This window comes from Aotus nancymaae, unplaced genomic scaffold, assembly GCF_030222135.1.
Source record: "Aotus nancymaae isolate 86718 unplaced genomic scaffold, 86718_ANA_hifiasm-v0.15.2.pri h1tg000030l, whole genome shotgun sequence".
Taxonomy (NCBI): domain Eukaryota; kingdom Metazoa; phylum Chordata; class Mammalia; order Primates; family Aotidae; genus Aotus; species Aotus nancymaae.
The window spans coordinates 38,486,354-38,499,305 of record NW_026988443.1 but is presented as its reverse complement, the minus strand read 5'-3'; the positions used below and the strand labels follow the sequence as shown (position 1 = coordinate 38,499,305).

At 56.1% G+C, this 12,952-nt stretch overlaps 1 protein-coding gene across 1 annotated transcript in view; it reads right to left on the bottom strand.

The window, feature by feature from the left end:
- Window positions 1–12,952, bottom strand: part of NECAB2 (N-terminal EF-hand calcium binding protein 2) — a 33,703-nt gene that overhangs the window by 19,016 nt on the left and 1,735 nt on the right. The window contains exons 2-5 of the mRNA XM_064383348.1: window positions 11,512–11,536; window positions 4,723–4,831; window positions 2,463–2,488; window positions 2,197–2,294 (exon numbers count right to left, since the gene is read on the bottom strand). Of these exons, the coding sequence (XP_064239418.1) occupies window positions 2,197–2,294; window positions 2,463–2,488; window positions 4,723–4,831; window positions 11,512–11,536 (258 nt within the window). The remainder of the gene's footprint in view (window positions 1–2,196; window positions 2,295–2,462; window positions 2,489–4,722; window positions 4,832–11,511; window positions 11,537–12,952) is intronic.

The following is a 12,952-nucleotide window of genomic DNA, read 5'->3' as shown; positions in this document are numbered from 1 at the left end:
AAAATAAGAGCTGGTATTAACACGATAATCAGCAGAGAAGTACTAGAGACACACTCGAAAATCAGGAACACAACGAGCACGCCTGGCCGGGCCCCGCCACGACGTTTCAGGAGAGACAGGAGAGATGGGGAAGTGAGAGGGGCGCGCGTTAGAATGCAGAGACAGCGGCACTCTTCCGTAACTGATGCTGCGGCTTGACGAAAGCAAACAGCACATACAAGAAAAGCATTCAAAGCAACAGCCGATGAGCTGCGCGTCTACAAATGAAAATCAGTCAGGAAATACCCAAGTAAAACAAATGCCAGCACATCACACCTGTCACCCCCGCACTTTGGGAGGCCGAGGCTGGCAGGTCACCTGAGGTCAGGAGTTGGAGACCAGCCTGGCCAACATGGTAAAACCCCATCTCTACTAAAAATACAAAATTAGCCGGGTGTGGTGGTGTGCGCCTGTAGTCCCAGCTACTTGGGAGGCTGAGGCAGGAAAATTGCTTGAACCCGGGAGGCGGAGGTTGCAGTGAGCTGAGATACCACTGCACTCCAGTCTGGGAGACAGAGTGAGACTCCATCTCAAAAAAAAAGAAAGAAAGAAAGAAAAAAAGAAATGCCATCACAGATGCAACAACCTACCATCATCATGACTGCCAAGAAACCCACGGAAGAGCACCCCGGCATCGTACACATATGATTTCAGAGAGCAAAATCTCTAAAACTAGTCTAACTTGTATCAGCAGATACTGAGGGAGAATTCTGTTATGTTCCTGAAAAGTACGACTAAAGATCAAGACGCAACTAGGGATACTACGAATGCCTCACAGCACGGCTAGGACGTGGCCCCCTTCTAAGGTGAGAAAACCCAGGCTCAAGGAGGTGACTGCCATTGCCCAGGGTCACCTGGGAGCACGTGGTGACCTCACACAGCCTGTGTGGAGCAGAGCTAGGGCTGCCATCCTTGTCTGGGTGACTCGGAAGCCTGGGATCTTTCCATGCCACCTTCTAATCTACCGCCTACACCTTGATACTCTGAGACATCAAAAAATATTCTACAAGATTAATAATTGGAGGGAGCAGGTTTTACATGGTATTAAAATATACACTAAAACAGCAAGGCTCAAAACAGCATGACACTAAGACAGAAATGGAAGTGTGGAATTGTGGAGGCTCAGAAAGAGGCCCAGCTATTTTTAGATACATGACAAGACATGGCAAGCAGTAACTGAGAAGCATAGGAAAATCACATGGAAAGGGTTTTAACCTCTGGCTGAGCAGACACACAGGAGCCTATTGATACAAGCAGCTGGTGCCTTTGCTCTGTGCTCGATCCTGCACGCTCAATAGCTCAGAGGCCTTTGTTCAATCTCTGAAGCACTTCATAATTCGTAAGGTGATGTCTCCAATTTCACAGATGAAGAAACTGAGGCTCAGAAAAGGAAATCCTTCAGCCAGGTCTAGCTGGCTTTATCAGCTAAACTCCCCGGCCTCAACCAGCAGATGGGGCTAGGCTTTTCTGGGCTCCCACAGCTCAGGGTGCTGGTGGCTGCAGCCTGGGGCACCTGTGTGTCCCTCCGAGGTTGCCCTCTGCTCCTGACTGACTCTCCAGTTGCCTCCTGGGTGTGCCTGGACTCTCATGCTGCACTCCCATGCCTCTTGCCAGGTCCCTGACTCAGTTTCTCCTCTCATCCCAGCCAGGAGCTATGGCTGTCTGGCTGGGACTCTGTTGAGTTCACCTTTGTGAGCCTCTGTTTCCACAGCTGTGAGATGGGAGAGGTGATAGTAACCACCCATAGGGTTGCTGTGAGGATTAAACCAGGTGCTGAGCATCAAAAACACGATAGAGGGCCGGGTTTAGATGCACGCACCCCGCCCGACCCCGCTTCCAGTCTCCTAAGCCTGCCCTGGAAGGGACGGCACCTGTCTGGGGACTCCTTAGGGCACAGGGTGACTGCAGCCGCCCTTTCTAGGACCCCAGCCCTGGACCAGGCCTGACTCCAGGAAAATGCCTCCTGCTCCCAACCAGAGACATTTCACCAAACCATTCCACTCCCTTCAGTTTATCTCAGCTGCTTGGAGGAGCCCTGGGCAAAGCCCACCCCTGAGATAGGCCTCCCTGGTCCCCTTCTTCAAAAATCCAGGCACCCTTGGGCAAGGGTGGAACAGAAGCAGCACTGGACCCCCGGGGTCACCTACACCCACTGACCTTCTTGGTGTAGCCCATGGCCTTCAGGACAGAGTGATTCAAGGTCTCCAGGGAGGCCAGGACGTCCTCATAGTCACCCATGTGGTCCACAAAATAATCTGGGGAAGGGAAGGCAAAGGTCGGGGGTCACAGGAAATCCTGCCCCTCCCATTTGGCACTCCTGACCCTCCCACCTGCACTACCCCCAGCCTCCCCCGCCTCAGGCCCTTCTCCCCCAGCCCCATCTTGGCACCCCCATCTTGGTCCTGGCATAGCCAGGCACCTACCACATAGCTCCTTGGTGTCCACGTGGCTGCAGAGACAGACAGAGACAGGAGGAGGGGTCAGCAGGCCTGGCCCCGCACAGCCTGTAAAACACACACCCTGCCCACTCTTTGCAGCCTGTGTGCTGGCCCCACAAGCCCCACCTTACCGATGAGGGCACAGAAGACAGGTGACACCCCCGCCCCTGAAGGGCCGAGCCGGGCTCATGTCTGTCTTACCCCCCACACCACCCACCCTTCTTGTGAGTCCACTGACCCCATCATGAATAAATGACGCCAAGCGTAGGGCCAAGCCAGGGGCCAGGAAAGGGGTAAAGGAAGGGAGGGTGAGGTCCCATTACTGTGACGGGCTGTCAAAGCTCTCACTGCCCCATTGCCCCACACCCTGAGCAACCCTGCCTGCTGGGTCCTGGAGTCCTTGGGGGCATGGCAGAGCCTTTCCTGTTCTGGACCCAGCCCCTGGGTTCCACACTCCCATTCCAGCAGACTGGAGAAGGGTCCTGTCCTTTCTTGGGGGAGAGGGCTGAGCATGAACCTATACCCCACGGCAGTGAAGGAGCATGCCCCAGTCCCAAGACTGGGGCACAGTGCTGGGAACTAGGGGGCTTCTGCAGCTTGGAACAGATTTGATAAGTGGGGGCCCTCTGGGACTGGCTAGGGATGGTCTGGACAAGCAGGGGACCCAGTACACGGTTGGCCCTTCCTGGGCCGAGGTCCCTCATCATGCTCAGTGGCGCCCACGCTCAGCAAGGCGCATCTGCACAGAAGGCTTGCGTGGCCCGGCGAATCTGCGCTCACAGGCTTCGCACGCTGTTGGGAAGTGCTTGCGATCTCCAGCTCATATTCAGAGTTCTGGCAAGTCCTGCAGAAAGCGACCCCGTCACTTTGCTTCAGTGCTTCTCAAATCTTTCCGATTGTTTGTACATCGTTTTGGGCACAAAATCTATTTAGCAACCCAAGGAGCTGATGTTCGGGGCTCACACCTTAGGGAATGTTGGGGAGATTCATCCTGAAAGTCTTCAGAGCTGTGACCTTCCATAATGGCGAGTCCTCCCTGCACCCACATCCACCCACACGTACTCCCTAACGAGCACCTCCTTCTCCCTCCACCTCCACCCACTCCTCTATCCCGCCGGCCCTTACACAAAAGACCCTGAAAGAAAAGGCCTAAATCAATGAGCACCCGCCTGGCCCTTCAAAGCACCCCAGGAAGCTGCAGTAACAGCTCAGAAATCTCCATCTGGCCCCAGGGAGAGCACTCCATTCTGCGGTCTGCAAACTGAAGTCATTTCTTTAAAGTGGCCTTTCCCAAAGGACGGTGCCTGCTCCACTCACCCCATCCTGGTCCCCAGCCGGTGCCCCCAGGACACTCTCAGCTCCAACCACTGGTCCAAGCCATCATTGTACTCTGTCCCCTGCATGCTGGTTTGGTGGGAGCTACTTGTCCAGACCATCTCTAGCCAGTCTCAGAGAACCTCAGCTTACCAAATGTGCCCTAAGCAGCCCTCCAGACACTCTGGTCCTCACCACCCAAGTAGGTCTGAGAAAGGAGACTGGGTGGGGCTCTGACTCTCCTGAAGGTTGGGTTGAGAAGAGAGCTCAGACCTCATCCTGTCTGGGGAATCCCAAGAAAAGGGTAAGATTGGAGCTGAGGTTGGGAAGGATCAGGGGTAAGTCTCAGTCGAATGTGCATTTCACACTTGATTAGATATGGGTTGCAGCCAGAGTTTTTGGCTGATTCTGAGACGAAGGTCAGGGTCATGACTGGGCTGCAGGAAAGGCTGAATAAGGCACGATGGTAGACGCCGTGTTAAGTTAGGATTTGTACTTGGTTCCAGTTTGTTTTAACACAGGAGTTGGTGTTAGGGTGGGTTTCAACCTCACGGTTAATGTCAGGACTAGGTGGACACAGGGGCATTGGGGCTGGGGTCAGAACTGGCTGCTGGCTGAAGCTGGTAGAGGATGAAGTTACTGCCAACTTCCTGTTTTCATAATCCCGTGTCCACTGTGCAAAGCTGGGAGTGTCTCCCTAGTCAGCCATGTGCATTCAGAAGAGACCCACTTGTGATAGTAGCCAATGCGATATGAATCTGCACAAGCCCCAGTCACCCCAGGCAGTGAAGAGCTGACTTTTCGGTTAGCACATCTGCAAATTTTCAGTTCTCCTGCCCTTTGCAGGGGACTACGAATGGAGACTAGATGAAAACATGCCTCCTCCGTGACCCACACATGCCCCTGCTCTGCCAAACAGGACTGAGCTCACTTGGTGTTGTCAGAATCAATCGTGTGAAAGAGATCCTCGAGTTCTTTCTCGTTGAGGACGCCATCTGCAAAGAAGAGCTGGAATTCCTCCAAGGACAGCTTCCCATCATCTGCAAGGAAGGAAGCAGGGAAAGCCGCTGGTGTCTGCAGAAGTAAGGCTGGTGAGGCTCGTGCACACACGGCTCCCAAGTCCAGGCAATGCCCTGAGCGAAAGAGCAACTCCAGCTCAGATAATCCTTGCCCTCCCAGGTAATTCCCAAACTAAAAGACAAATTCCCTTTTAGATAATCCCTACGCATCCAGCTAATTCCCACATTAACCAGTAAACTCCAATACACAGAGAATCACTGCCTCATCCAGCTCATTCCCATACCAATGCCCTTTCACAGCTAACCCTCAAACCAACAATAATGCAATACCTAGTTTCCTTGGGCTCACCATGCACTCCGCATTTTCCATGCATTCAATGAATACAGAGTATCTGCCCCCTGCCAGGCAATTATCGCTCATTCAATTTACACGGCCACCTGGAGGCGTGTAAAACACTGTGTGTTTAAGACAGCACAGTGTGAGCAACCTGCCAATGTCACACCATCGGTAAGAAGTGGATCAAAACCCGGCAGCTGGATGAGCCGCCGCTCCATGGCTTCCAAAAGCCAAGTGGTCTCCCCACATCCCTAGCTCAACACAGGCTGAGAGCTTAAGCTCAGGAAAGGGGGGTCCTCAGATCTTGCCATGGTTTCATGCCACCCTTTTTCTCTTTGACCCCATAAAGCATAAAGTATCAGAGTCTGGTAGAAAATACGAACATGTGTGCATAGGGGGCTAGGGCCAATACCCCGAGATGCCCCCAACAACCCAGCTTAGATTTCAAGGTCACTGGGAAGAAAGAACTTCTGACTTTCAAAGGCAAAACCAAAAAAACCCCCAAACCAACCACACACGCACAAACCAAAGACCCACAACCTAACCATGAAAAGTCTACAGAATCAGCCTCGATGCGTGAAATCAAAGCTATGGCTCTCTGTACCCTGTGACAGAGGACATCTTCCAAGTGCCTTCTGCAAGACTGAAGATAAAACCCAGGCGTCACAGTGCAGTCATACATGTGGCGTTCCTCCACGTGCTCACTCCTTACTCTTCCTAACACTCATGACACAAATAGGACTATCGCTTCCATTTTAGAGAGGGGTAAACTGAGGCACAGAGCCATTAGGGTACTTGCCTAGGTCCTACAGCTGAAGCTTGAACCCAAGCCATCTGGCTTCCAAGTCCAGGCTCTCAACCCAACCCACAGGTAGGAGCTTGTGGCAAGATCGCCACCTACCCAGCTGGGGGGGGGTGGGCACCCCCACTTTGGGTGGGGAGAGATCAACGTGGGCACCACAGGGGGAGTCTTTGTGAGCCCCAAGCCCAGCCTCCCTCTGGCTGCCTCGTCTCCCCGAGTGCCTGCCCAGGTACTTGGTCCCTCTGCACCAAGGGAGAGCAGGCAGAGGCCGGCAAAGTGCCCCTCACAAAGCCTTCGGCTGACATTTACCCTGAATGCCTGACCACGGGCCTAATGAATCCGTTGATGAGGGAAAAATATGCCCTACACAGTTCCCCAGGCCAATTAGACCAAAAGGGCCAGCACCTCTGCCTGAGACCCCAAGTGGGCCGTTTGCAGGTGTCTTTGCTAATTAGCAAGAACTCAGTCTCTGTCTCCATGACCTTTCAAATGCCAAGAGCCTGTCAGAGTCCATGTCCCTGGAGGGAAATGCTGTGTGGCACTCAGCCCTCTGCCACCCTCTGGGTTTATGTTCCGAGATGCCAGTCAGGCCCCTCATGTTAACCTTCCCATGGGGACTGGGCGCCTGGTGTCCATCTCAGCCAAACAAGCCTGTCACAGGAGCCACCGTGACATGCCAGCTCTAAGCCTTTGCTTCCATAATCTCTAAGGCCTAAGGCCAGCCTGGGGGCTCCTTTGAGATTGCACCCCCATCTATCACTGCCCTGAGACATCCCATCAGTCCTCCCTGTGCACACGTGAGGCAGGGCTAGCATCAACGTTAAGCAGTTCCATGTGTGCTTGTGTGCCTATCAGCCTCCACACCTGCACACCCTGCACTCCTGTTCCCATCCCTGCATCCACACCTCCCTGCACACCTGTTCCCATCCATGCACCCACACCTCCCTGCACACCTGTTCCCATCCCTGCACCCACACCTCCCTGCACACCTGTTCCCATCCCTGCACCCACACCTCCCTGCACACCTGTTCCCATCCCTGCACCCACACCTCCCTGCACTCCTGTACCCATCCCTGCACCCACACCTCCCTGCACTCCTGTTCCCATCACTGCACCCACACCTCCCTGCACTCCTGTTCCCATCACTGCACCCACACCTCCCTGCACACCTGTTCCCATCCCTGCACCCACAACGCCCTGCACTCCTGTTCCCAACCCTACACCCACACCCCTGCACACCTATTCCCATCCCTGCACCCACATCCCTGCACTCCTGTTCCCATCCCTGCACCCACACCCCTGCACTCCTGTTCCCATCCCTGCACCCACACCCCTGCACTCCTGTTCCCATCCCTGCACCCACACCTCCCTGCACTCCTGTTCCCATCACTGCACCCACACCTCCCTGCACGCCAGTTCCCATCCCTGCACCCACACCCCTGCACACCTATTCCCATCCCTGCACCCACACCTCCCTGCACTCCTGTTCCCATCCCTGCACCCACACCTCCCTGCACTCCTGTTCCCATCCCTGCACCCACACCTCCCTGCACACCTGTTCCCATCCCTGCACCCACAACTCCCTGCACTCCTGTTCCCATCCCTACACCCACACTCCTGCACACCTATTCCCATCCCTGCACCCACATCCCTGCACTCCTGTTCCCATCCCTGCACCCACACCCCTGCACACCTATTCCCATCCCTGCACGCACACCTCCCTGCACTCCTGTTCCCATCCCTGCACCCGCAGCTCCCTGCACACCTGTTCCCATCCCTGCACCCACACCTCCCTGCACTTCTGTTCCCATCCCTGCACCCACACCCCTGCACACCTGTTCCCATCCCCGCACCCACACCTCCCTGCACACCTGTTCCCATCCCTGCACTCACACCTCCCTGCACTCCTGTTCCTATCCCTGCACCCACATCTCCCTGCACACCTGTTCCCATCCCTGCACCCACACCTCCCTGCACACCTGTTCCTATCCCTGCACCCACATCTCCCTGCACCCCTGTTCCCATCCCTGCACCCGCACCTCCCTGCACACCTGTTCTCATCCCTGCACCCGTACCTCTCTGCACACCTGTTCCCATCCCTGCACCCACACTCCTGCACACTTATTCCCATCCCTGCACCCACACCTCCCTGCACACCTGTTCCCATCCCTGCACCCACACCTCCCTGCACTCCTGTTCCCATCCCTGCACTCACACTCCTGCACACCTGTTCCCATCCCTGCATCCACATCTCCCTGTACACCTGTTCCCATCCCTGCATCCACACCCCTGCACACCTGTTCCCTTCCCTGCACACCTGTTCCCATCCTTGCACCCACATCTCCCTGCAAACCTGTTCCCATCTCTGCACCTGCACCTCCCTGCACACCTGTTCCCATCCCTGCACCCGTACCTCCCTGCACACCTGTTCCCATCCCTGCACCTGCACCTCCCTGCACACCTGTTCCCATCCCTGCACCCGTACCTCCCTGCACACCTGTTCCCATCCCTGCACCCACACCTCCCTGCACACCTGTTCCCATCCCTGCACACCTGTTCCCATCCTTGCACCCACATCTCCCTGCACACCTGTTCCCATCTCTGCACCCGCACCTCCCTGCACACCTGTTCCTAAGCCTGCACCCACACCTCCCTGCACACCTGTTCCCATCCCTGCACCCACACCTCCCTGCACACCTGTTCCCATCCCTGCACCCACACTCCTGCACACCTATTCCAATCCCTGCACCCACACCTCCCTGCACTCCTGTTCCCATCCCTGCACTCACACTCCTGCACACCTGTTCCCATCCCTGCACCCACATCTCCCTGCACACCTGTTCCCATCCCTGCACCCACACCCCTGCACACCTGTTCCCATCCCTGCATCCACACCCCTGCACACCTGTTCCCTTCCCTGCACCGGCATCCTGCTGACACCTAATCTCACCCCAACACATTCCTCCTTCCCCAGCCATTCTATTCCACACACGCCACTCCCCTATCTATACCCACACCAAGTCCCGCCCCACTCCTACACAAGGCTTTTAAGCTGCTGCACTGAATCAGAACCTGGCTGCACCATCACCCTCCGACTATGTGAGGAATGTCATGTGCCATCTCCAAGCCTTGTTTTTGTCATCTGGAAAGAGGGTGGGGGGTTGATTCTTGTCTCAGTAGGATCACAGCGAAGATTAAAGGAGAAAGTGCATTCAAGTCCTGGTGCACAATAGATGTTCAGTGACCGCTGCAGCCTCCACCAGACCTAACTCCCTGCCGAGCACCGGGAATCAAACCCCTCTGGACCAGCCACGCCTGCAGACTCCCATTTCCCAGCCATTTGATGCAGAGCAGCTGGGACTGATTGACATCTGCAACCAGCCAAGCCAGGAGCGCAACTCGGTCCTCAGACAGCCCCCTGAGGTGGGTGCTGTCATTATAATTCCCATTTACAAATAGGGAAACTGAGGTTGGAGAGTTTGGTGACTTGCCTGAGGTCAGAGCCGGTATGCCACTGAGCCAGGACTTGATCCCAGGCAGTCAGGCTCCAGGACCTGGGACGCTCTTGCTGGAAGCACATCTCACACCCACATTCACCCCGGTGACAGCCCCCCATGGTCACATGTTGGTGGCTGCGAAGATGGAAGACCCGAGGAGGAGGAGAAACAGGCTCGGCCTTTGTGGTGGCTGCAGGAATGAAACTGAGGGTCCCACAGCTGTGCTCGGAGGTGGACAGACGGCCTCTGATGGGAGGAGCCCACAGCAAGGATAGAACCCCACCTGTGTCCAACGGGTGGCCAGGTACTTCCCGCCCATGTGTATACACTGCAACGGCTTCTGCGGACTGCACACTCAGGAAAGCACACACGCACACAAGCTGTACACACACACTTGGGATGTAGAGCCATGGCTAGAGGCCCACACATGCTCTGCAGAAGACGCGGAGACCCACACCGGACACACGCACTGCCAACAGCCACACGCTGCTGAGTCACCGAGAAACCAACAAACACGTCCACCAAGTCTACAGACATTTACCGAGGCCCTACAGTGTGCTGGGTATCAGGCCCAGGACAAGCGACAAACCCAAATCCCTGCCTCTCAACCTGCTGGAGGAGCCAGGCCAGCGCACAGGCAATGACACTGAGGGTGCCAGAGACTCCATCTCAGGGGACAGCCCCCTGACTTCCCCTGACTCATCTCCAAGGCTTTTCAGGCCGCGATGCTATGGCCGTTTTTCCAGCGCCAGTTCATCTCCCTACGTCCGTCTCCTTCCTCCTCTGCTCTGTATAGAATCACTACTGATGGGCCTTCATCCCCAGAGGCCTGGGAGCAGTCACCATCACCCCCAGGGATGCAGGAGGGCAAGGTGGGAGACTCCTCGGAACTCATCCCAGCCCAGAACTGTGCCCCTGCCCACCCACCTCCCACCCAACTCCAGCCCGCAACTCCACCCTGCCACCGCCCTCGGTAGGAGATGTCAACAGGAACCCTCAGGGATGAGGCGGGGTGCTGGGGACCCAGGCCAGAGCTGCCATCCTCAACTTCAACTTATGCAGGAGAGGAACCGGGGCCAGCGGTGTTGGGGACCAAGGGCCCGGGGACAGGTCACAGGGTCTCTGTTGCCTGCTCTTCCCCTGAACAGGCTTGGTACTTGAAAAACGCTTGTTTTTAAAACGCTTTAAAAACATTTGTCACCCACACCTCCTCCCTGGCTTTTCCCCAAAACCCAGGGAAGTAGGCAGGGCAAGTGTTACTGTGCCACTTTAGCCACGGGAAAACCGAGGCCCGGAGAGAGAATGTGTCTTGGCTGAAGTCCGCAGCAGGCTGTGCTGTGCCTGTAATAGGGACCATGGTATCTACAAGCAGGTGTGGCGCTTTCTGTTAGCTCAGGCTCAACTGGGCCTTCCTAAACGTGCTTATTCTCAAGCATCTGCAGGTGGAGCCCCTGCAGGAGTCAGCAGAAGCTGAGTGCTACGAATTCCGTGGCCACAATGAGGGGCTACTCCCACGTTTGAAGAGGTTAAAAGATACCAGGAAAAGGGCCCAGGTGTGCAGGAGAGCCTCCTGTTTCATGCAGCTGGGCAACCCTGGGGCAAACTGCTTAACCTCTCTGCGCCACTATGGCGTCAACAGAGGTAAGAGCCCTGACTGCTCAGGCTGCTACAAGGAAGAAGTGCATCAAGGCTTGTAAAGAGCCCAGCGTGAGGCTGGGGGCTTCCTGGGCCCCAGCCTGGGCTCCTCTGGTCCAGCCCATCTACAAAAAGGCCTAAAGTACACCCAGCACTTACCACAGCCAGCCATCGTTCTTGGCATCACAGACATGACTCACTGAGCCCTCGAGGTGGAGGGATCCCTACTAAATAGGCCCTACTACGATTCCCGTTTTACAGATAGGGAGACCGAGGCACAGAGCAGCGGAAGGATTTGGCCTTCTAACTTCAGAGCCCTGCACTCCAAACCTTTAGGCTCAAGGTAGTTCGTGTCTCCTATCCCAGATCCCTTCCCCATGAAGCACGAGGACAGAAGCGAGGCGGCAGGCAGCCTGGAAAAGAAACTCACCATTTTTGTCCGCACGGCGGAAAATCTGCAGAAAAGAAAGGTTGAGTTAGCCCTGGGCCAGGGAGAGGCAAGCCCTTCCCGAGGCTTCTGCCCGGATACTGGGATCCTTCTCTTCTCCCAGGAGCAGCTTAGGGCCCAGCAAAGCCGAGCTCCCCTTCCCTCTCCCATTCCCTGGGCTGGGATCCAGGGGGAACAATGGAAGCATGTTACAGGCAGAAGCCCTCCCCTCGCCTACGTGGAAGCGGCTGCCAGCACCACCAGCCTGCCCCCGGCCACGCTGACAGACACACGCAGGCCCCCGGCCGTCCCTGCAGGTGGACGTCCACAGTCATCAGTCCATGTGGCCTCACCTATCGCTAAACGCTCAGCTGCACACAATCACACTGTGAATTAGCGTCCCAGGGAGCGCCACAACTTTTTACCACCCCAGTCCTTCCAGAACCCATGGTGTGTTTCCAGGGAGGTTGGGCTAAGTCCAACGGAGGTGTTTGCAAGGCCTGGTGACAACAGCCACGGGCAGGATTGCGTTAATTTTGGGGTACAGGAGGGAAAAACAGGATGCTAAGAGCTCAGAAAAGCAGCCTCCACGAGCTTCGGGCTGCATTAGTCAGGGATAGGTGGGGGGCAGCCCCAACGCTGGCCTGAACCTAGAGACCAGGTGCCTCGTCTTCCTGCCTTTCAGTGACATCCGAATCCCTGAGACAGAGGTGCTCCCTTCCCTCAAGGTCAGGCTGGCGGGTGCCGCCTGCCAGGCCGAGGCTCCAAAGCAACTTTCCGCCCTTTCCAACACCATCACCTGGAGCGCTTTCCAAACCTCCTCAGCCAAGGCCACACCCCAGGAGGCTAGAATCAGCTGCCGTGAGGCCGGCTCTGATTTCATCATTTTTCAAGCTTCCCAGGCACACTCAGCATTGACACCTGTGCGCTAAGACCCCGTTATTCACAGGACCTGTTTGCAATGTGAGGTGTCCCACCTACTCTGTGCTGTAGTGCACTCAGACCCTTCACTGTAACCAGCACTTTAAAGCCTCAGAAGGATCCCAGGGTCTGGAGTGGCCCCCACCCCACTCTTACCAGCTTGTTTTAGCAAGGAGGGCTCTGAGACCCAGGGAGGGGGAGCAACACGGGCACACTTCCCTAGACACCAGGGAGGGCTGCTGGGGCCAGGTCAGCCACAGAAGAGGAGGAGGTAATACTCACTGACCCTTCCACCTCGGTCCTTGCCTTGGGGAAAAGGACAGGAGCCCCCGCCCTCCATCCCTCCAAGCAACGAGACAGGGGCACCCTTGGCCATTTCCAGGTGCCTGGGTGGTGTGAGACTGAAGCACAGCTCCGGAGGACCTCTCAAACATTACCTCTCCTCCTGGCTAAACCTCAACCCCCAGGCCCTCCTCAAAGCTCCAGCCTGGGCACCCCAAAGCCCTGTTCCTGACTGGGCAAG